Raw genomic sequence first — 25,755 nt, 5'->3', positions numbered from 1 at the left:
CAGAATATGGCACATGATTAGCTTTTTCTATGATGGATTAAACTTAGACATGCACTAGTTTGTAAAGATGATTGTAATGGCGAGTTTATAAGCAATGATCCCAATGAGGGTTAAGATTGTTTTGATATGTTAGCTGAGAATGCCCAATCATGGGATACCTCTAACAAATTAGGTAGTACTAAGCCCACGCTTAAAAAGAAATTAAGGGATATGTGTTCTTAAGGAGGAAGATGACAGCAATGCAAGGATTATGGGTCTTACAAGGAAAGTTGAGGCCATATAACTAAGAAAAAGTGATGAGCTTAAATCCGGTGAGGCTATGGAAAGTGCTTGTGGAATTTGCGAGAGTAATGTACACCTAACAAAAGATTGTTCTACAACCCCCACTTTTCAGGAGGTGCTGCAAGCTCAAGCAAATGCGATGAACGCTTACCAACACCCATTCAGTGCCCCAAATTCAAACACGGACACTCTTGATTGGTGGAATCGTCCTAATTTTAGTTGGAGAAATGGACCTACTACTAATGCAAACACTAATCCCCAAGGGCCCTCCACTAGTACACCATATGTGCCCCCACCGAAAAAGACCCTTGAGGATACATTGAATGCATTCATGCATGAACAAAATCAAATATATTAGTCCACCATGCAAATCATTCATGATCTCAAAATGTTAGTTAAGAGAATTGAATCACACCTCACTATTATAGAGAAATGGAATTTCCTTGCCTAACCACAACCAAATCCAAAAGGACAATACGAAGTAAGTGATTCCAATTCCTCTAATTCACATTTTAAACATGCCAAGTCTATCACCACTCTTAGAAGTGGAAAAGTGATCAATAAAGACATTTCAAAGATAGTTAAAAAACCTAAGGAATTGGAAAAATCCAAGAGTGATGACGAACCTAGTGATGTTCAACATGAGAAAGAGCCCGAGCTTGGTTATAAACCAGTGGCTCTAGTTCCGTAGCATCTTCTCTCATTTAAACATTTGGCCAACAATTAGGACATTCTAGAGGTTTTTAAACAGGTGAAAATCAATATTCCTCTATTGGATGCCATTAAACAAATTCCCTCTTACGTTAAATTTATAAAGAACTTCTGTACGGTGAAGTGAAAGCTAAATGTACCAAAGAAGGCCTTTCTAACGGAATAGGTAAGTGTGATCATTAAATAAGACACTCCCCTAAAACACAAAGATCTAGGAAGCCCTACAATTTCTTGTATTATTGGCAATTTTCTGATTGAAAAAGCATTGCTAGACTTGGGGGGGCGAGTGTCAACCTTATACCCTACTTAGTATATGCGTAATTAGGACTTGGTGAATTAAAACCCACCAAGACAACTTTACAACTTGTTAATCACTAAGTGACGACTTGAGCTAGTTTTATATATATATATATATATATATAAAGGATTTTTGGCAATCCAAAATAGTGAAAATTCAGGATGTTACATACCATGTTGCGACAAGTCTGGATTGTTTGGCTTAGTTTTAGTTTAGTTTTTTGTTATCTAGCACATCGTTGTAGTAAGTCGGCTAGTTTTAGGTTAAATATCGACTATGTCGTTGTTGAATCCCTTAAATCCCCAAGTGCTTACTTAGCAATTCCCTAGTCATGACCTATTGACCAAAACTCGAGACCGTCTCACGACCATCTAAATTTCTTACAACCATCTAGATTTCCCACACCATCTAGGTTTGGAAGTTCGTCAATGCCAAGACTATTTTGTGAGCTTAAACTATTGTCGTCAATGCCAAGACCATTTTGCCGGCTTAAACCATCATTAGTAATTTACTATACTTTCTTTATTTTATTTGCCAATTGTACTTCTTCTATATATAGATTAATAAAATCGGCAAGTAGTCTTCTTTACCTTGTTCTCTATCTTTGCATTGCTTTTGTTAAGGAATGCGACCAAGCTATCGTTGTTGTAATTTATTTATTTAAAAAATTTAAAAAAAAAAAAACAAAAACAAGAGTCATTGTTTATAAGGGAAAAAAAAAACCCATTTGAAGGACTAATCCTCTCCTTCGCAAATCATCTAATCAGCTTGCCTATCAGTGGCTAAATAGGCGATCTTCACAAATCTAATTTTAATTAGTCTATCTCAGTGCTTGGGTTCATAAGGAATTCGGTTCGATTCAAGTCAAATACAACTCTAGAGTGCCCTACACTTGCATTCCCGTGGGACATAATCAAAATTGAGTCATTCAGTACATGTATGGCCATGTGTCTGAATTGAATAAAAAGAACAAGTAAGCGTAATTGTTTTTTATCCCGGGCCTAACATATGATTACACATCTAATGGACGGAGTGGATTTCACATATGCGTTACAGTGGGACCCTTGAAAAATCAATGGCGGTTGACCATCTCTCAAATGTTCCTAAATTTCCACTTACTTTAAAAAAAAAAATAAATAAATAAAATAAAATTAGGAAGGCCTCGCGTCCAACCAATTTGACCATAAATTATTCCATCCAAAAGATCCCTTCCAACCTTTCGTACGCAGGCAACATCCAACCTGTCCAATAGGTTGGAATCACCGTGTTGATTTCTTCAAGTAAAAATCAGTCACATCTACTTATTTATTAGACCTAAAAAATCAGTCGCATCTACTTATTTATTAGACCTCACTTGTATTTTACAATTTATCAATGGTAAAAATTATTTTTATGATCTGGTCCACCGGATGATTAGATAGGGCTGATTTTTCAATAGGTGATCCGTATTGTGGGCCAACCTATTGGAAGTGCCGGATGTTGCATTCAATTAATAGGTTGGAAGTAATCTACAGGCTGGACCGTACATCATGGTCCATCAAGTTGGACTTGACACATTCTCTTTTTAAAAAAACACTTCATGGGACGCCCACCTTGATTTTTTATGAGACTCACCTGGATGTGTACGAGAGATCCACTCTAACAACTAGACATGTAATCCCGCATTAGTCCCAGGGATGATTATATCCAACAATTATATTCCAAACCAACTAAGGCCCAAAAATCAAACCGATTTGTAATTCAGGTGGGCTACATCAAGTAAAACAATGTGAAGGATGAGTGTTGCCCTGTCCACTATTTACAAGCGTGTGGTCCACCTGAATTATGGATGGATCTGATCTTTGGATCTTTGGCCTAATATAGGGTGACACACGTGATGGTTGGAGTGGATTTCATATAAACATTACACTGGGCCACCTAAGAAATGTAACAAAAGGTACTCTTGTGATAATTATTTAAATTAATTGAGTAACTTATCAAAAACCTTTTTGAAAAGGGTACCGGGATGTAAATAGTAAATTAATAACGTGGTAATTTATAAAATTCCCTTTATATAACTTGCAATTTGCTAGCCAGGGAATAAAAAACTCCAGTTGAAGACCGCAAGTTCGCCAATGGACAAGGGCATTTTTATTCTGAAAAGGTGCAAGTTCGATATTCGCCATTACATAGATGTGTATTTTTACTGAAAATATAGGATGCAGCGCTAGACACAAGAACATCAAGCTTGTGCTACGTTTTTTAAATCTTTACAAATTGAGGACCCATGATGGAGTGATCCAAAGCATTAATGAAATGGGCACCATAATGAATCGCCCATGCACCAAGAAACTCAAAGATTGGAGGATCATAGCCATTGAATAATTTTTGGGTTGCAATCACATTCCTTCTTAACCATGGCCACCATTTGAAGGTTTGGATTTTTCCCATACCTGGGATTTTTGTTTCATGGGTCACATATAACTGGGCCCCACACAAGGCCTACTTGTTCAACTGAAACACCCAACCGTGGATATTCTCATATTGACAATTGTCTGTTATACCCATGTAGTTTCTCTCTTATCCTCAATTGCTCGATGATGCTAAAGCAGGAATATATTGCTATCTTCATGTAGAAGTTACATACATGATTTTATAATGAGGTAGGATTTTTGTTTTTGCATCTCCATTACTGCATTGTTTTCGTTCGTTCTAGATCATGGATAGTGCAGAAGAACAAACGGATGTTTTTTATCAAGACTCTCCCAATCAAAGACAGTCTCTGAGCGCAAACTGTAATCAGTCTGACGGGTTGAACGGCAGTGATCAGTGCATTTCCTGTACAACTTTCAACATTCTCGCACCGATATACAAGAGATTGAATAGTGAGGTGAACCTCTATGAGAGTATTTTTTGGCTTGTTTGAGGTTTCAGTTCTTACATGATGCAGACCTTGTGCACTAAAACAACTTCACCTTTCACATGGTCCTTGTGCAAAGTGAACAGAACCATTGATTTTTTGGGCCATCATGTGGTTGATAGCCCAAGAATCTAGGTGACCAGGCAATGGTAACCATCTGATCATTTGTTGCAAAGCTGATGGTTAGCTAGTCAAGCTAAGAAATGAATGGCCATCCACATTCAACACGCAACAGTCCAGATCACGGCACATGTTCCACCAAACCTATAGTGAGGACAGCACTTCATAGAACTTATATGAAGGGTGAAAGTCTGTGCAGAAGAGTGGGCCCTCAGGATCTGACGGTCTACACGAAATGGGACCTCCACAAAGCCAAGGATGAACTGTTCAAGTCTAGCAGTCCACCTAACCACTACTAGAGCAGATGAGTTTAATCACCTCTCTGATTCTAAGGTATACATGGCCTCAGATTACGATCTACAGCTTAGATCGCTTAAGGGACAATCTAGATGGACAATATTAACTCTCATTTTTCTCTTTGTACTCTCGTTGTTTCTTGATATGATTTTCACAAGGGACTAGAGATTATCCGGTCTTATCCTTATCTCCTCAGCTAAATCTTTGTTTAAAGTTGAATTTGTAATTCAACTTCAAATGATAGAAAGAAAAACCTACTAGTGATTGCCCACAAGTGTGCCCACAAGCCTATGTCCAACAAAGGGTGCATCATAATCATGTTCTTCTTTTTCTTTCTGGGTTTGATCTTTGATACATAACTCTTTTTCCGAGGTACCCATCACCATCAGAGTTGCGAAAGCGAGTTCCGGGAGTATTGGATTAGTAGGAATGAGAGAATATTGGACAGACTGCTATGCCTAAAATCATCAATTATATGTTTACAGGTCTGTTGTAATTCACATATCACTGTTGCATATATAAATTTCTCATGTATCGGAAGAGACATTGGCGTGTTCATGAAAATTCTGACTTTGTGTGCCTGTGTGTGTCAGGAGGTTTGGGTTGGAAATGAAGAACTTGCTGGTATGTTTGAGAAGCGACTAGGAGATGAAGGTTATGCAACTTACAAGCTTCCACGAACCAATAACAGAGGAGATGGTATGGCCCATTTGGTATCTTTTTGCACCATCCTTCTTTATTTTGATGATTGAATCAGGCTCGACTCTTAGGCCAAGAACAGGCTTGGTGAGGCCCCCTGATGAGTGGCCTGCATTTCTTATACACATGCTGCAGTTTGCAAATGTGATGAGAGTAGGATAGAGAATCCTACTCAGCAAATAGGATTCGTCTCTATGCCTGTAGTCATCAGCATTTCCAGGGATGATCACCTGATCAAGCAAAAATCCTCTTGGATACAGGTCTCTTAACTGCAGTGAATCGAAAATCATTCCGAGTTTTGAATTACAGAGAATTGTTATTCAATGACTTTGGCAATCGTGTAGCACAGCTTCTACACGTTGAACTGGTTATTCCATTTTTGCAAAGCCATGCAAAAGACGTTAAGCACGACGCACTTGTCGTGAACACCCCCTTGCTGTTTCCTCACAATTCTAGTTATTGCCTCCCTCGATTAAAGCAGGTGAAACTCTTCCTCATTTTCTTTATAATTTTTTCAGTTTCCCCAATTCATTCGAGAGACTTCATAGGGTTTTTTTTTTCAACTCTGAAATTTTCAAAACTTCATACTCTCCAATTTGATTTGTCACAGGTTTACAAGATTTTACAATATATCGAATCATATCAGGAAATGTACCAGCTTCAAACTGCCCCTATAATCTTATGTGGGTGAGTAGTAAGTTTGTTAGTCTGATCCATTGATAACTTCCTTCTGTACTTTGTAAAATGATTTCCGTCACCAGTTTGAATTAATGTTTACCATGTCCAATATTACTGCTTTATAAATCCACATTCACCACATTTTGCAAGAGGGCGACCAAACAACAGAAATTTCCCAGACTTGGTCCCATGCATAGCTACAAGAGAAAGTATCCACTGTTAAATGCTAATATCTTATTTATGTAGAACATGTACAAGATCCAGACCACTCACTTGTTGGAGCCCTACCTTGGATGGGGTGTATTAAAAATCATACCATTTGGGTAATCCTAGCTACTGATTGGATGAGTTTCGAAGAATACAATTGGGTGGCTAGAGAAATGTCCAACCACCAATCAACATTTAACGTGAAAATTCTTCCAATAGGTGGCTGGATCATTTTATATCTTGATGTTTGGAGTATTGCCGATTCACAGTGCAGCCCAAAAGATGGATGGTCCAGATCTCATACTTGTATGCCATGTATACCAAGATCGGGTTCTTGAAAACTATCTTAGATTGTAAGAAAGTTCAGGTTCAGGAAAAATTTGCCGATGCAATTATTGATGTTTTGAGATTTTTTTTTTTCAATTTCTAAATCATTTGTGAATTACAAAGTTTCTCTATCTATTAGTAAAATCGGAACTATTCGACAAAAAAAAAAAAATCGTATGGAAATTTCAATAAATAATTCACAACAGCTTCAAAGAATGGATGATTTCTATTATTATTATTTTTTCAATGAAGAGGCAAACCATAGTCAGAGCCTTTATGCGATTCTGGTCAGTGATATGTCCTCTGCTTACAGTATGTCGTATAATGTTATTATAGGGACTGGAATGGAAGTAAAAGAGGACATGTCTACAAATTTCTGCGATCGCAGTGCTTTGTGTCCTCATATGACACTGCCCATCACTACACTGACAGTGATGTCGATTGCCATAAGGTTAGTCCCGCCACAAATACATGTGTGCCCATATTAGGATAAGCGTCTTCTAGGTATTTTAGAGCATTATTTAATGATCACTGCTAATTAATTTTATTGATGTTTGATTACTTCCATGTGGCAGTGGGTCAGCCATCGTAACCATAGAGGAAACATATGTGGGGTGGATTTTATATGGCTTCTTAACCCTTACGAACATCGGAAGCCATTGAATATAAGCTTCATCAAGGCTGTGTTGGGGATTATTAAGGTTTTTAGAATAATAGTATCCTTCCATTCTTTTACATCTGAAAATTTGGAGAGATTTTCTTAGAGACAAGTCGTTTCTACTTCCTTTTTATTTTTGTAATCTTTTAAATGTTTTCATAGTATTCTAATGCTTATACATTGGCTTTTGTTTGTGCCATAGAATCGCCTTTGTGAAGTGTCTAGAGAAAGTATAGATCCATTTGGTTTTCTCGAAAATGAGAACTGCAAGGGAACTTGTGTCGACCTTTCTGGATTCTCTCAAGCTCTTACTGTGGTATATTTTCTTTTCTTTTTCAATGTAGTACCAAAGGCACATCCGGGGATGCAGTCTTGTGTTAGCTAGCATTGGGTAAGGGTAATGCTATGGCAATTCTAGCGATTCGCTTGATTATATTGACATTGTTTCCTGGCTCTACTTTTGAGAGAGAGATTTGCTAAGCTCGTATGCTCGTACAAGGAGCCAATTACCCCCCCAACCCATGTTCTAAAGTGGCAAACATGTGAAAGAACTAAGCCGTCCATCCGATGAGTCCAATTATGTGAATACCCTTGACAGAAAGTTGCACGACAGTTTATAAACAAACTGGACAGTTATAAAAACTTGGACTTCAGAGTCATTTTTTGTTTCTAACATTGGCCAGCTTGATAAGTGGGGCAGAGTAATTTTTGGGGAAGTGCATCTAAACAATTTGACTCATATGATGCATGGATTAGATCTCGCCCACGCGAACCACAGTAGCCCATGGGATGGCATGTGAATAAACTCCTTCATACAGACATGTGGGCTTAGCAAAACCTCTTTGAGAGAGAATTGATCATGTATAGCTGTATAGCTGCTCACTGGCTAACTTTTCAAGCAGCACCATCTTTCCTACCAAAATACTATCTATGCAAGATATTCGAACCATGGAAATTGTATGTCCTACACCGAGCATCAATATCTCGAAAATGAGGCTAGTCCAGTTATTATTCGCGCTACACCTATTTGTTGAGTCAGACCATCCATTTTCCATGGGGTCTGAATGTTTGGTCCACCCGATGAGATAGCCTGATTTCTGTACAAGGTGATCTTCAGGTGGGGCCTACCATTTTCATGCTATGGATGTCTTACACCTGTTCCAAGCCGGCAAGAACAGAAGCCACATGAAAAGCCAGTACATAGCCAATTTCAGGACATCCATTATTTTCTCTCAAAACTGGAGCCAGCCACTTATCAAGAAAAGAGACTCAAATGGTGTAATATTACCCCTTGGGCAGACCAATAATTATCATTGGGTGCAGAAACAGAACCTTCATTAAGTGGGGTACTTTTTCGTGCAAAATCATGGTTGGGATGGCTTACTGTATAATTTCTGGATAATAATGGGAAAAATCCTGTTTTTAAAGCCAACAATGATTTTGCACCAAATCATTTTTCGCAGCTCTTGGAATTGCAAACACCCAAATGTGATCTTAGAGAATCATTTTTCCTTAAAGCTTTGATCGTGTTTGGTTGATCAGTTGGGCTTAACTGGCTATCCAAATGGCCTTGATATTGAAGAGTTACACGATTTGTGGCTGAAACTGGACACTGATGGAGATGGAGTGATTGACTTTTCGCAGTTCAAGGTGAGCATATCTTGTTATAATACCACTTTAAACCATAGTTCTATAAGTCAGTAAATCGACTTGAAATTCGGCTGAGTCAACTTGACTGCTCAAGATTTCATCGAGTAATCTTGAAACTCAACTGTAAGCCTGACTTGGCCAGATTCTTCGAGTCAACCCGGCTCAACTAATAGCGAGTCACTGAGTTTGCATCCCTTCCGTTATTTTTGTTTCTTATCTATAACTATTTTGAAATATTTATAAATACTATCTAATAATTAAATATCAAGTTGAGTTGAGAAGAGACTCGTCCCAAGTCTTCGAGTCAACCTGACCTAGCTAGCATCTTGTAAAGTTGAGTTTTTGAGTCTTTAATCTATATGATCTAAACTGGTGGAAATCTAAATTTGTTTTCTCCCTATCTATCCATTCATTACAGAGTGCATTGGATCCATCATCACTCCTACAAAGTGAAAATGAAAACGAGGCACTGGAAGCACAAACAGAAACACCACAAAACACGTCAAGATCTGCAACCATTGGTTTCGAAGTGAAGCATTCTGCCCTGTTCCCAACCCAAGTTGAAGATGGAATATGGCCTGAAGACTACTCCCTGTCTGACCATGCACAACTTACTGTGGAGTTTGCTCCAGTGACCATGCATTGTCCCCAAAGTTTTTGCCACCCAGCTCAAACCATGACCTGAAAGTACCCAAACTGATTAGTGTAATTGTTATAATTGAGGCTATTTCGATCTTGATATCATGGCCCATTGTAGTAAACCACACAATCGACTTGTCGTGATGGTACCAAAATTGCTTAGAGGCATGCAAATGTATTCAGAGGCAATTACTATATTAAACTTTCGAGGAGAATGCGATTAATGTACAGTGAAATCAAATGTAATGAATTTGAATCCATGATTAGATAAGAAAATTTTTAACAATCTATGTTTGATGAGAAAACATGTGAACGGCTAGGAGTGTTTCCTTAAGGAATTATCGCATGGTCCACCATCAATGGTTAGGCCTACCAAATGGATTGATTGGAGTAACTATCTTTTGAGGCCTTATTCCATAACCAAAGTCAAAACGATTTGAAACTGTTGAACTTGGACCATGAATTCAAAATTATGATCCGTAAATTCGAACAATAACATGTATTTTTTTATTACAAATTGCAACTTATTCCCTTGTGTAATTCTCTAAGGGGTTGTTTGGATACAATGAAATTTCTTGCTATGGTTGAGAAAAAGACTTAAATTTAAAATACTAGTAAAGTTTAGTTCTGTACAAATTTTTAACCCAATTTAGTAAACACATATGTTCATATGGGATGACTTTAAACTTTCTATGATCAGGAATTAAAATTAATATATACAGAGAAAATTTATTAGGCCCTCAAGAATTTAAGAATTAGAAGATCATTTTGCTATATTTTATATTGTTTATTATCCATCTAAAGTGGGGCCAATCATTTTGACAGTCTAATTTTGAGTAACGTATTTCTCATGTTTTGTTTATGATACATCTAATGAGGGGGCCATCATTTGGACAGTTTAATTTTGAGCTGCATATTTCTCATGTGTGCCTGTGGGTAGGGGGTGGCAATGGGCTGCCCAGCCTGTTTAGCCCGACCTAGCTTTGGACATGTTAGCTTGGCCTGTGTGCAAGGCTTGGGTCTGACATGCATGGCCTGATCAAATAAGGCTTGGGCTCAAGTCATTTTTGCCCGACCCTGCTAGCTCTCCCCGGCTTCAGATGTACGTTTTATATTCTAGAAGTATGCATTCTAATCCTCAATCAGGCAACACATGCATCTTGAATGTAGATGGTTTTTCTGTATTTAAGTGTTTTTTTCTTTTCTTTTCTTTTTTATTTTTGTATGTGTGGCCCACTTGATCAGCGGATAAATTAAGAACATTGAAGTGGGAAACATGGATTTTATTAATATCTGGGGGCTCGGATCCAACTTTTTTTTTTTTTGGCTTAGGCTGTTCTAGGTCCATGACAGGCTTGCACCGAGCTCGGGTGTAGAGCCTTAAAGTGTCAGTTCGACCCAAACCTGATCTATGGGCACCCCTAGCTCATGTTTAGGGAGAGGGAGAGATATGAAAGGAGTTGAAAGAACAGCCACTATCAGGGATTCAAAGAATCATCTATCTTTTAGGCTTTTTTGGTTAAAATATTAAGTAAAGGAGAAAAGTTCTCCAATTTTCATTTCATAACAAAGCATGGCTAAAAAAGAGCTAACTGGATATTTTTTAACCTAACCGGTGATTCTAGCATCCAAACAGTCCCTCAGTCTTCTAGTTCATGAAAATTTTCTAGACTGTCCCTAACTCAGTTGTATGGAACTTTCAACTAGGTGCAGCTCCCTAAACCCTAAAACAATCGGAGTTTTAGCAAAGCGAATTCCATTAAGCAGGGCTCTAGATGCAGTCTATCCAAAGCCAATGAAAAAGTTCCACGTGTGCATATACAAGCATGGGACCCATGCTGATAAGGGAAAAATCATTATTTCATTTGGAGAGTTTTTACTTTTTCATAATGGGTTAAACACATGATGTAGGCACATGATGCTTTTTCATTGGCGCTGAATGGAGTGTATCCAGCTCTCTGCTAGAGGACCTGCATTTTATTGTCTCTTGTCAAGTGAAAGATGAGACAGCCTGGAAAGTGCATCCAAACACAATATTAACTACTGTTGAAATCAAAATGGCGTTTAGGCTTCAAACGCCCCTTTGGAGGTTGTGTCCAAACGGGTCACTAGGATTCTCGGCTAGGCTCACGGATTGACCTCCTTTCTCATAAAGAACCATCTCAGCTGCCTGAGGTTGCACAAGCAACTGATTTAGGGACCATTTGGGACCAATGATTAATTCTTGTGAAGTTTTTGAGTTTAAAGGAGTATTTTCTTCCTTCAATGAGACACTTCTCCATGCATTTCTTAATATACATTCTAGCATAGAACTTTCTCATACTGGGTTGTCATGCACCCATCGATTTTTAAGGGAGTGTCAAATTAGCGAATAGTGGCTTTTATCTAGTATTCCATATGTAGATTATATAGTATAAGCCATACTCAGGTAGTAGTTATTCTTACCTTACCAGGAATGAACTTGGCCGTCCACTGCTTTACCATTAGGCTTTGGTTCCAGATATTTCTAGACTATCGAAATTTACTTCTTTTTTTTTTCTTTTTTTTTGGGGGGGTTAGCTTGTTGGTACACACCCCACTGTCAGTACACACTCTGCTGTTAGCCACCCCCATTAGGGAATCAATACCAAGACCTCAGTGTTGAAACAAGGTTATCTTCACTCAGTCTACCACTTGAGCTATGGATTACTTGGTAAGCTTGAAAAAAATGCAGTTGAGATCAATGTTGCCTCGTTCGTTGTCAGGGTAAAAATTGGTTTAAGCATTTTCTTTGTTTTGTGCTTTGGGTAGGATGAATAACCCTGTAATGAAGGACTTTGTTGTCTGAGTAGGATGAATGGGAATTAAGTAACATGTAACGGTCATGTTGTGGGGCTATAACAGGCATTATGGAAAAAAAAAAAAAAAAATTGCCCATAATGGTCTGTTATGGTGCCAATACAGTTAAAAAGTGACCATAACGACCTCTACAGCCCATATTGTAGCAGTAATTACAATGGCCATTGCAGGCTAGCTGTATCATAACGGTAATTACGGTGACCATTATGACTGTCATTACTGCTATTAAATACCTTGCTTATAATTCACTGTATTTATCAACATCTCTATGAGGTTGTTTGGATGTGAGCGGAGTCTAATTTACAAGGAGAGTTGACACTAGTCAATAGCTTTTTACTAAGGAGTTCTAATATATCATGTTTAGATGCTACGAACCCTTTCACATGGATTGCTTTTATTGCGTTTAGGCGAGTACCCCATTTATAAACATGTAAAAAAGAGGAAAATTTTGTGGTTAGAGCACAGAGTTTATGTATGAACTGCAGCTCAGGGGTATGCTGGATGAATCGATTTTTGTCTTTGGATGAATAATCTTTCCTCCACTTTCTTAACACTCAAGGAAAGCACCCAAAGAAAAGAAAGAGCTTATATGAGTGGGGTTTTACATGCATCGAAATACCCTCAATTGTATCTCCTTTATGATTAAATTGTTATTTTTCCAGGTTTCTATCTAGAGCAAAATCTAGGGGTAGGTTTTGTTGGATATGGGCCTGTGGAGCCTACTTGTGAGTGGGTCCCACATGAGTTTCTATCTGTGATGAGATTGGATAACCCCTACCTCATCCAAACTCTCCTGATCCTTCTCTTATGAAAGGAAAGGCATCCCTCGTTTAATACATTCCTCATTCAAGGCATCCGAAAAATTCTAGAAAAGAGGAGTGATTGTACGCTTTTGTCCATCAAGCCCACTATGCATAATCAAACTAAAAAACCTAAACCTAATTGTCTTCAACGCCACTCCTCGGCAACGGCACCAAAAACTTGATCAAACCAAAAGGTTGACAACCCCAAGTGTAGGGCTGTGATGGAGCAATAACTTGGTGAGAGTGAGGTCGAATCCTCAGGGAATATGGAACTTGACTTGGAACTAATCTAAAGGTAATGGTTTGTCTGGGTTTTTAATCCAGCAATAGATTAAATGGTTTTTTAATCAAATAAATAAAATACCAAGGATCCAAGAATCCACTTATAGTAATCGCAATATCTCATTCATTGATCAATGTATAACTAAGTTGGAATCAAAGTCATATCCTATCTAATCTGAAGATAATTATATTAAACCAATCATCAACACCAATAAGAATATGAATTCGATTGAACGATTCTCTCATGAAACATTCGAATCTCAATCATAGGGAATTAAAAGCGTCTAAAGCACCCTTAGGCGACAATAGATTAATCAATTATACCGATTGAATCATTCTCTAATTCAGGCTAAACAATTGCTAAATCAAAGCATTTATTGTACTCGTAGTGCACAACAAATTCAGAAACAAACAACTCAAAAACTTTAAAGTAAAATCCAAGCCTATTTCAAACTACTATCTGTTTGTACCCTATTTGGCCGATTCCTATTTTCGACTATTCAGGATCGAACACGTGTGAGTTGTACGTACGCATGTTCAATGATCGCAGGATTTTCTTTAGATATGTACGATTGCATTTCAAAGGGAGGCAATAACGTATCAATTGCATTAAAATCGATCAACATAGGCGCGAGCGGGTCTGAGTCACTAAGCAGCAAGTAATCAATGACTAAGTTCACACGATTGTTGGACATGTTTTGAATATCACAGAGAGCAAGAACGTGGTAAGTATCTGGAAGCAGAATGAGGGAAGAAACGGTTACAATAATCGTCAATATGTGGGAAGGATCTAGATGAATAAAGCAATGTCATAAATAGAAAACTAAGCAAGTTTAAAAAGTCGTCTCACACCAATCCAAACAAATCAAATTATCTTTCAATTATCTCGTCAGATTTACATTCCATAGTGTAATCGCGTCTTTGCTTATCAAGTAAATTCTTTTCCTTAGCATAATTATTTACTTTCCGCACTGGCTTTTTATATTTCTTAGCTTAATTCATAGCATAAATACAATGGTTGATAATTGTAGCTATAATTGGAACACTCTCCAGTGGTCGATAGCGGTCGATCGTAAGTTTTCTTTCTTACTCGATTTCATCTGCATTGAGAAAGTCTTCTTGTACGAAAGGCATAAAGTAACACATCACAGAGGACGAACCCCACCCTCTGACTATTGCCTGATCCATTTACACTTTAAGCGAGTGACTAAATAAGCGACTGATCTCCTCATACCTCGATCACACTCAATGTCTGCCTACTTTGGCGCTCGGGGTTATTGTTGTTCGATTTGAATTGGAACCGCAATCCCAATTTTACCATGCCCGCACACCACCCGTGCCGGAGAAGGATTGCAAAAAACGCAGCGAACAATTTTCTAACACGCCCGGTGAGACCTTATTTAATTGGGCTACCAATCTAGCTGTTGTCAAAAATGCAAGGAAGAAGTGGTAGAATTGTCGGAAATGAACCTGGAGTGCCGAGTGCACCACTCCCGGGGTATGATGTGTAGGTTCAAGCACCCCCAGATGAAATAAATTTGAATGTTAACCCAACCGAAAATCAAGTAGGGCCATCCACGGTTCGCCCTATCCTTCCAAATGAAGTATCAATGGTACTTAGGGATGTTCATACGGGCATTCAAATGGTGCGGGAATGTGGGAGAGCTCAAGCTGAGAAGTTCCGTCAATAGGCTGAAAGTGCCAATCGCTTCATGGTCAATCACACTAAAGTCATGCAAAGATTGTTAGTTGTTGTGACAGAGCGAACACAACCAACGCAGCAATATAACAGGAGTTCGGTCGGTAATGATATCCCATTTCCACCGACACCACCATTATAGTGCAATTCTCCACCTATTCCTCCCCCAGAGGTCAGGAATGTGCCACCCCCTGTAGAGGTCAGGCGACCTGAGCAGGAGGTTAGGAATTTTGAAAATAGAAACCAAGGGTCGTCAGTTGGGTTCTACCCGCCGCAAGGTCCTAGGTTTCAAGAGAATTTTAATCGATTTGGTCCAGATCATCCGCCAGCCATGGAGCCTCAACGAGTCGATCATGACCAAATATTGCATCTCGTACAAGAAGTTGTTGGCCAAGTGTTAGGCCGCAACGCCATTCCTCATATCATAAGCTATACCCTGAATAGGTGGATTGACAACACTCATTGTCGAGGAACTATCGACCAGATTTCGCCTTATTTTCAAGCAAGCACAGTCAGTCAACTATAGAACATGTCGGCCGGTTCACCATGCAATGTGGTGAGCTAGTCAATAATGATTCTTATAAATTACAGTTATTTGGTCACTCATTGACTGTCGTGGCTTTTACATGATATTCGAACCTGTCGCCCGATTCAATACATAATTGCCAGTAATTGGAGGAAATTTTTCATGCTCAGTTTTTCTCCAAGAATAGGGATACAACCATGGTCAACCTCACATGACTCTGATAGCTACCTGGAGAATCCTGCAAAAGTTACGTTATGCGATTCAAGCAGGCGAAAAGCCACTATAAGGTAGTCCTGACCAAGGCTAAATTTTGTGCAGCCTGCTCAAGATGGCTTAGAGTACAAACTTCGTAAAAGTTTGTAAGCATAGAGTTTGCTGATTTATATCACCTTACCAAGAAGGTTTCTCAATATGAGGAATTGCATTAAGAGGGGGCTAGACAGTTACGAAATTATGATTACCGAAGTAGTAGATAAAAATCCATTAGTATGCTCGGCACTAGTCAAGGCAAAATTGATCACCCCAGCAACTCAGAAAGCACAAAAAATATATACATTTGATATTACTTGGGCCAAAGAGATCTTTAACTTCATATTAGAGGCAAACTTTATCAAGGTTCCTATTAATCATAAGATCCCTTCAACCGACAAATTGAAAAAGGTTGAGTATTGTAAATGGTATGGATCTCGGTCTCGTTCTACTAACAAATGTGTCATTTTCAGGAATCTCATTCAAGACCACATCGACCATAGATTACTAAAATTTTCAGAAATGGAGAAGGAAGTCATGCTAATTGATACCGATCTATTCCCGGCCAGCATGGAGATAAACACTGTCACAACTAATTTAAGGGATCGACCTCGACCGAAAGTCGAACTTTGTCCAGAACATCCGCATAGAATGCATGGTTGATACACTCCAAGACGACGATGGGGATCTCAATATCAGGATATACGCGACTGAAGGAACAACCAAAAATCACAACTATGTGATCACTGCACTCGGGAAATCCCTTCACGATCGAGAAATCGCCCTAAGCTAGTAAATTCCAATCCTAGCCTCGGTCAAGACCATCAGCAGTCGAAGCGACCAGTGTCCAACCACCAATCGCGATGGGGGCAGCCTTTGATTAGGATGGTTAAACCTCCCGCCGCGTGAGAGGAAGTGTGAAAACGGCTCATGCACCCGAAGTTTCTGGCAATACCAAAAGCTTTGACCAAAACCCAGAAACGCCAATAGCAGAGGAACAAAGTCGTAGCAAGAAGAGAGAAGCGAACGAAGCACTTCCTCGACCGAAGCCCAGGCTACCGCGTCCATTCTGGAAAGTGCCCTCACCTAACAGACAAGTGGCTGTAAACATAGTTGAGGCCATCATTCCACCTGCTGATCGAGTAAGTGAAGACCCTTTAGAAAGCATAAAGGAGTCCGGAGGCTATAAAGAAGAAGACAACGCTAGCAACCTGTCAAATTACTTCAGTGAGGACTGCTTCCCTGTGGAGGAATGGTTACCCAACGAACTTGTATCCAGTGCAGATATATTAAGGGATATAGCAGTCAATTTGTTGGCCGAACCTACGGGCAACAAAACCCCTAGTCAGACTAATGATATTGAGTCTAATACACTAGGGGGCAAGGTTTGGGCAGTAGAATTGTGCTTGGTTCGTTGTCACTTACAGTATTCCATTGTAATATGGTACTTACCTTACCGTCCCATTTTCAGGCAAGGGAAACTCAGCCAAACACAATGCTTGGAGATGTAGAAGAATACAAACCCCCAGTTATTATACAACATGCTTTTTTTCCTTTTGAAGAGTAGAAACAAGACAAGGTGTTGTATGTTAACACAATTACTGTAGCGACCGACGACACCACTGATAGAGTAATTATTGATAGACCAACTACTAATATGACGCAACATCTCAAACCATTGTACATATCGGCCCATCGAGATGGTTGTCCTGTTACTAGAATTCTAGTAGACAACAGAGCCACAATAAACCTATTACCAAAGAGAATGATGGCCAAATTAGGAAAAACTGTAGCTAATCTGATTCTGTCTAAAGTAACTGTCAGTAACTTTGCTGGCCATGTTACCAATACACATAGTATTTTTCCAGTCGATCTCACCATAGGCAACAAGTCCATCCTAGCACCATTTTTTGTAGTTAACACATCGTCAAGCTACAATGCTTTATTGGGAAGAGATTAGATTCGCGTGCACCCCATCGTCCCTTCACCAATTTATAATCTTTTGGAATCAGGATAGCGTCGAGCTAATGAGGCCTATAATTACGGTGAAGAAATAAGGCCCATTAGGTTCACTGGAAGGAATAAATACGGCCGCCTGACCAGCATTACAGTAAAGAACAAACCATTGTACATATCGGCCCATCGAGATGGTTGTCCTGTTACTAGAATTTTAGTAGACAACAGAGCCGCAATAAACCTATTACCAAAGAGAATGATGGCCAAATTAGAAAAAACTGCAGCTAATCTGATTCCGTCTAAAGTAACTGTCAGTAACTTTGCTGGCCATGTTACCAATACACATAGTATTTTTCCAGTTGATCTCACCATAGAAGAAATATCATGATTGTGATGGCCGAGGGCATAGTGTGCAAGGCTGACTTCGCGGCTAGAATAAAGAGGCTTGAAGAAAGCCTGAGAGAGATTGATGAGAGCGTCTTTGTAAATTTGGCTGAGGTAGATAAATCGGCTGAGAAAGATAGCTTCGGAATAGAAGATTTACTAGAGAAGCAGAGGACCATCAACCGCAGGTTCAAGACCCGCTGGAAGAAATAAATGTGGGGACGGGTCAGGATCCAAGGCCCACATTTATAAGTAATTTATTACAACTACCTGAGCGGGATGAAATAATAAGGCTGCTACAAGAATTTATGGATTGTTTTGCATGGGACTATCATGATATGCCAAGACTAGACAAATCTTTGGTCAAGCACAAATTGCCCGCCAAAGAGGGGGCCATATAAACAGCTTTCAAGATGGATGACGGTCGAAGTTACTCTTAAGATCAAATAAGAAATTGAACGACTTTTGAAGTCGGGATTCATTCAGCCAATCAAATCTGCTGAGTGGATGTCAAACCTAGTCAAAGTAATGAAGAAGAATGGTAAGTTGTGGATGTGCGTTGATTTCAAAATTTTGAATTTAGCCACTCCTAAAGATGAATACCCCATGCTTATGGCTGATCAGTTAATTGATCGAGCTGTCGGGCATGGAATCGTGTCTTTCTTGGACGGACATTTAGGGTATAATCAGATCTACATAGCTTTGGATGATGTTCCAAAGACCACATTCAGATGTCCCAGACCTTTAGGGACTTATTGTTAGGTGGTAGTGCCTTTCGGCTTGAAGAATGTAAGGGCTACATACCAAAAAGCGATGAATGCCATCTTTCACGATATGATCGACCGTTTTATAGAGGTCTATGTTGACGATGTAGTGGTTAAGTCAATCGATGCGGAAGAACATCTAGCCCACTTATGCAAGTCTTTCGAACGAATAAGACTATAAATTGAAAATGAACCTTATGAAGTGTGCTTTCGGGGTATCGGCCAGTAATTTTTTAGGATTCCTTGTATATCAAAAAGGGATCGAAATCGATCAAAATAAGGCTCAGGCAGTGATCGATGCACCGCCGCCAGGGAATAAGGCTGAGTTACAGAAGTTCCTGGGCCACCTAAATTTCTTACAACGCTTCATATCTAACTGTGCAGGCAAGACTAACGTTTTTTCCTCGTTGTTGAAATTGAAGCAGGGGGCCGAGTTTCTATGAGAAGCAGAACATGAGCTAGCTTTTAACCAAATCAATGAATATTTGATGAAGTCGCCTGTGTTAATGCCCCTATCAAGAATCGGTTGCTCAAGTTAAATATAGTCGTTTCTACAGGATCGATCAGAGCCCTCTAGCACAAGAGGACAATTTACAAAAATAGAGAGCAATCAACTATCTGAGCCAAGTGTTCGCAATGCAGAAAAGCAATATTTGACTATAGAAAAATTGTGTTTGTCTTTGTATTTCAGAGCCACCAAGCTTGGACATTATTTGTTGGCTGAAAAAGTTAATGAGATATCTGTAATAGATTTAGTCAAATACAAGCTAAATCGCCCCATTTTAAGTGGCCAAATTGGTAAATGGGTATTGGCATTATCAGAATTAGACTTGCATTATCTACCGTAGAAAGCGGTAAAGGGTAGAGCCACTATAGATTTTTTGGCTAGTCATCCATCCTAGGTCGATGGCCGTGCAAAGAGAAGGGATTCAAAATTATGAGACTTTTTTTGCTTGATTTAAAGGAACAAATTCCACCAGGCATTGTAGATTCATATTGTGTACAACTTACGCCCTCGAAGCTAATCTTTGACGGGTCAAGGACCCATGAAACATCTAGGGCCAGTATAGGGTTGATCGCTCCCAATGCCAATCGGCAAGAGTTTGCGTTTCAATTAAAATTCGAGTGTACTAACAATCAGGCCGAATATGAGGCTATGATAATCAGCCTAGAAATTTTGTTAGAATTACATGTGAAGGACGTGACAATCATTAGGGATTCATAATTGGTAATAAATTAGATGGTAGGTTTGTTTAAATGCACCAACCCATCTTTATTACTGTGTTACATGGTGGCCATCCAATTGCTTGAACGATTCAATGACGTCCAACTGATGCATGTCACTCAAAATTATAATGTGGATGCCAACAAAATTGCGCAATTGGCAGCAGGTCTTAAGGCATGGAAGGGAGCGGCGGGTAAGTCGATTACAATTCAAAAATATCATTACCTTCTGTTTTCCTAAGGGAAAGTATAGCGGAAGTTTGTTTGATTGAAGCAGAGGAGGACGATTAGATGGCTCCTCTTATGGGCTACTTACAAAGTCATCGAACCAAGGCTGATAGAAGTATAAGGAGATCGGTCGTTAATTACGTTATGGTCGATAACGAATTATATCGGAAAGGGGCTGATGGAGTTTCACTTCGTTGTTTGTCAAAAAATAAAGCAATGTCAGTCATGAAAGGAATCCATGAAGATGTTTGTGGAGCTCACTAGGCAAGAAGAAAAATGAGGGTTATGCTTAGGTGTTATGGATACTTTTGGCCAGAAATGATAGTCGATTATGTCCAAAATGCGAAAAGCTATGAGGCTTGCCAAAAGAATGGGTTAGTTCAACATGTGCCTGCGGCCGAGTTACATCCTATCATAAAGTCATGGCCATTTTGAGGATGGGCAATCAACGTGATCAGGCGGATCCATCTACCTTCAACCAAGCTAAATACGTTCATCATCATGGCGACCAATTACTTTACCAAATGGGTTGAAGCAAAACCTATGAGGAAGGTCGGTCCCGAAGACATCATTAGTTTCATTGAGACTAATATCATTCATCGTTTTGGTGTGCCAGAATCCATTACAATGGACCGAGGTGCTGCCTTCTCGGCCAAGGAAACATGTGTTATGGCCGACCGATATGGTATAAAAATCCTACATTTGAATCCATATTATGCTCAGACTAATGGTCAAGCCGAAGCCAGCAATAAGGTAATCAAAAATATTTTAAGAAAAATAATACGAGGAAATCCACGTGAATGACATCTTAAGCTATCTAAGGCTTTGTGGGCTTACAGAATATCACCTCATACCAATACAGGGGTTAGCCCATTTATGCTGACTTACGGGCAGAAGCAGTCTTACCTTTGAAAATCATGGTCCCATCATTATGAGTTGTACATTAATCTCTATTAAGCCCGCCAGAGTTTACAGTAGCGATGCCAGCCGAGCTTGAAGGATTGAATGAGGCTCTTATAAGGCGTTGAATTCTATCATGTCCAACAAAGCGCTCGTAGCCCGAGCATACAACAAAAGGGTTAAAGGAAAGGCCTTCATGTAAGGATATTGTCACGCCCCAAACTCGGAAACTAGGCTCACAAAATTTTCGATCGCCGAATCCAGTGCCGACAGCCTCCGTAGTACCCCATTCTCGGCACCCAGTGTCCATATGCCAGATTCCGATCCTGGGATCTTACAAGGAGGATTTTTCAATGTACATTTAACTCGTAATAAGCATAACCACAAGTAAACCCAAATCACAAAGGCAACATCATCATCACATATCCACTAATATAAACATTGAATACAATGCTAAAAGGGAAATACTTATATCGAAGTCAAAACTCCAGAAGACTGCTGCACGCTCCACGCTCCACGCTCAACACTGCTGCAACCTAACGCTACCTACACGCATTTATCGTGCATAAGCTTATAGAAAGCTTAGTGGGTGGTGAAAGTATGTGTGCAAGATAAGTGCCGAGTATACAATACAATGCCATAAATCATACAATATCGAAATTGGTGGAAATGCTGATAAGATCATGAATCATATGATATCAAAGTAAGCGGAAATATACTGATAAGTCCATGAGTGCCATCAGCCATACCAAGGCTATGCGATGCAAAGCAAGAATGCTAATGGCCATATCAATGCAGAAACATGGCAACCCAAAATGCTAAACGTTGCGGATGCAATGCAATATGCGGTGCGAATGAAATGAACGAGCTGGAGTGAATTCGGGATGATAGTATGTAGTATCGCAAGCTATGGGGTCCATCACAAGGGACTTCTATCCAAACTAGTCCCATACCTAAATTTGGATAGTCAGACTCAATGTGGTAAACTCCTGATCTCAGGTTAGTCGCGCGCCCCAACTGAAATCCTGGCCATTACGAAAGTACACGTAACAGATAGTTGCGCACTACCAACCCGAGTGAATAGTGAATGAATGAATAAGTATGTAACTCCTGCTCAATAAGTCCACAAATCAGCACCGTACATCTCTGGGATCATCACCAGGGTCTAGTACACTCCAAGCTGGCTACCGCCCCAGCCGACTGCGTAGCCCAGCGAGTGGAAAAGACCTCACTACCCGCCTGCCAATAGTATACCAATGCCTACCCGGCTCGTCGATAGCAGACCCATTTGGGAGCTGGTCAAACTCAGCCTAGCTTATAGCCCCCTCACTTGGGCAAATAAGGCCACACCCGGCCTATTGGTATTCGGTACTCGGGCGCTCATGTATCCACTCGGTCTAGACGTTGGGGCGTCTCCTGGCCTTGGAGGTTTAGGGACTTTCACCCACGGACATCCAACATGCCTAGATACTTGAACTAAACATTTTCGGTGTCCCATCTGGCCATCCATGACATGCCTGTGGAGGTCACAGCCCTGATATCGCTAGGGCATACAGTAACCACAATCACACAATGCAAGATGCATGAGTCATGTAGTCCAATCATGTATCAATCTTGCACATACCGTGCACTCATATGGGATAACTCTACTTATCAGGGAGTCTCATAAACCATCTGTACTATGGCATATGCAAGGGTCAATTACATCTCACAATAAACATGCAGATGATGGGTATAGGCATGTATCATGATGCTATGCTGTCACATACTCATAATCGGTATCAATAATCGGCATCAACAATCAGTCTCGACAATGTGGACATTTAACAAACATTGCCCCCAAGGAATGACCCACATAGAGCTTAACATATAGTGGACCCATGGCCTCACACAAGGACCTAATATACAACACCATGGGCCTCACTCAAGAGCTTAATACACATCACAATGGACTTCTCACATGGGCCTCATATACATCACAATGCACTCCATCGCCTGGCCCTCAAATGCATCACAATGGGCCTCATCACATAGACCTTATATTCATCACATTAGGCCTTAAACACGAGCTGCATATACATCACATAAGCTGAATACACACCACGATGGGCCTCAACTACGGGTCGCATATACATCATATAGGTCTCGACAATCAGCCTTGGCACTCGAAATCGGCCTCAACAATCGAAATCGACCTCAACAATCGGAATCAGCCTATACAATCGGCCTAAATAAATCAAAATCAGCCTCGATACTCAGCCTCGACAATCGGAATCAGCCTATACAATCGGCCGAACAAGGCCTAAGGGAAGGTCACAATGTGGACATTAAACCATCATTGCCCATCAATGTGGACATTTAACTAACATTGCTCCCAAGTAGTGGCCCACATAGAGCCAAACATATAATGGGCCCACGGCCTCACACAAAGGCCTAATATACAACACAATGGGCCTTACTCAAGGGCCACATATACATAATAGGTGGGGCCTACTCATGGGCCTCAAATACATGACATGTGGGCCCTACACATGGGTCTCATATGCATCAAATGGACCACGTATCTGGGCCTCGAATACATCAAATGGGTCATGCATCATGGGCCTAATACATATCACAATGGGCCTTGCCCATAGGCCACGAATACATCACAATGGGCCTTGCCCATGGGCCTCAAATACATCACAATGGGCCCCATCATATGGGCCTTAAATACAAGGCAGGTGGGCCCTATCACATGAGCCTCAAATATACATCATGATGGGCCTCATGGATGAGCCGCACCAATGGGCCTCAAGTGGGCTACAAATATATCAAGGTGGGCCTCAGAGATGGGCCACAGAATACATCAAGGTGGGCCTCATTAACATCAAATCGGGCCCACCATTCTAGGTGAGCAACCTACACCATACATCTATTTTTAGAGATCATTTTAGAGTGTTATCCAAATGAATCATAACGGGAGATCATCTGGGCCATACCATAAATAACCGTGGAGATAATGGTTCTCACTGTTAAACTAATCATAGGGCCCATCATAAAGTTTATTCCTCATCCAATCTGATCGTAAGGTCACAAAGACCTGGATATAGAGGAAAAACAAATATCATATTGGTCCAAAACCCTATAACCCAAGGGGTTTCAATGGTGGACGTTCAACACCACTGTTTTTGTAGTGTGGTCCACTTGATATTAGATCTGTCTCATTTCTAGTCTCAAGCCACAAGACCAGCTCACCGATTGAATGGGCAGCTTGGATGCAACACATACACCAAAGAGGGCCCCACCAACTGGGTGCACACGTCACCAAGGTGGGCTCCACAGAACCTACTACGTTAACAACAGCTATAGGGCTGGTGGGCGGTACACCGGCCACTCCAATTCCCTTCACAGGTGGGTCCTACGTGGGGCCCACCATAACGTTTATTTCCCATCCATCTGTTGATAAGGTCACACAAACCAAAAAGAATGAATATATAAATTTTATATTTAACCAAAACCTCTAGACCAGAGGAGTTTCAACCGTAAATGTTTAACCCACCACTGTTTCCTGTGACGTGGATTCACCTGAGCTCTGTATACGGCTGATTTTAGGGGTGCCCCACCTGTTAAAGGGGCCCCATCAAATGCATGGTGTGATGTTCAACACACATAATGGTGGGGCATGCGGCTAGGACCCACGATCCCTACCCTTTCCATCCAGTAGCACAGCGGGACGCTACTGCAGCGTCCTCTGGACGTCAGCAGCAGTAGTGCCTGCTGCATGCTTCTTCTTTTTTTTCTCGAGATTTTTCCTAGGTGGGGCCCACATCAGGAGGATCCACTCCACTGGTTAGATTCTATGGCTCATGACAGACTAAATGAGCCCAATATTCAGTATATTTTGGTGTATAGAAATATCAAAGTGGGCCCCTAACAGATTTTAATGGTAAGAATCACTATTTTCTATGATATGGCCCGCCAAATAATCGGATTAACTTCATTTTTCGGCTCAATGCCTAAAATGAACTGGGAGATGGGATGGACGGCGTGGATCAGATCCATACATCAAGGTGGGGCCTGCATGAGCGGCCCACCCAAGAGCTTGGAATCAAGCTGATATTTTTCTTTTTTTTAAAACCACGTCCAGACCCTGTTGGACGGTCTGGACGACAAACGTCTAGCAGGTTCTGGGCTGGCCCATCTGGCCACGCGGAGTCCACCTAATATTTATATTTTTCCATCATCTAGATCCTCCAAAAGTGGCAGCAAGGTGGCTGCAATGTGGGCCCCGGTTGGGTCCACTTGGTGCTCAATATGAATGAAATACATACATCACAAGCGGGCCATAAAACAAGGAAGAGAGAGGGAGAGGGAGAGAGAGAGAGTGATGGAGGGACTTCGGCACTATGGGCCCTCCCTTCCGTACATCATAACATACATCAAGTGGGTCCCATT

General features: G+C 40.4%; 1 protein-coding gene across 2 annotated transcripts; it reads left to right on the top strand.

The window, feature by feature from the left end:
• The first annotated feature begins 3,968 nt into the window (after positions 1 to 3,968).
• Positions 3,969 to 9,779, top strand: LOC131252267 (uncharacterized calcium-binding protein At1g02270-like). 2 transcript variants are annotated; one of them, XM_058253063.1, is made up of 10 exons: positions 3,969 to 4,160; positions 4,997 to 5,092; positions 5,201 to 5,306; positions 5,567 to 5,787; positions 5,917 to 5,993; positions 6,855 to 6,969; positions 7,094 to 7,219; positions 7,379 to 7,492; positions 8,719 to 8,826; positions 9,245 to 9,779. In XM_058253063.1, exons 1-10 carry the CDS (start codon positions 3,990 to 3,992, stop codon positions 9,509 to 9,511), a joined length of 1,401 nt encoding a protein of 466 aa, XP_058109046.1. In that variant the 5' UTR covers positions 3,969 to 3,989; the 3' UTR covers positions 9,512 to 9,779. The 2 variants fall into 2 exon arrangements, with proteins under 2 accessions (XP_058109046.1, XP_058109047.1); XM_058253064.1 differs by having other exon boundaries at positions 4,030 to 4,160; positions 4,980 to 5,092; positions 9,245 to 9,777.
• Positions 9,780 to 25,755: the final 15,976 nt, after the last annotated feature.

Source organism: Magnolia sinica, chromosome 1, assembly GCF_029962835.1.
Source record: "Magnolia sinica isolate HGM2019 chromosome 1, MsV1, whole genome shotgun sequence".
Lineage (NCBI taxonomy): Eukaryota > Viridiplantae > Streptophyta > Magnoliopsida > Magnoliales > Magnoliaceae > Magnolia > Magnolia sinica.
Note: the sequence above shows the minus strand (reverse complement) of the source record. Positions and strands in the feature narration are given on the sequence as shown.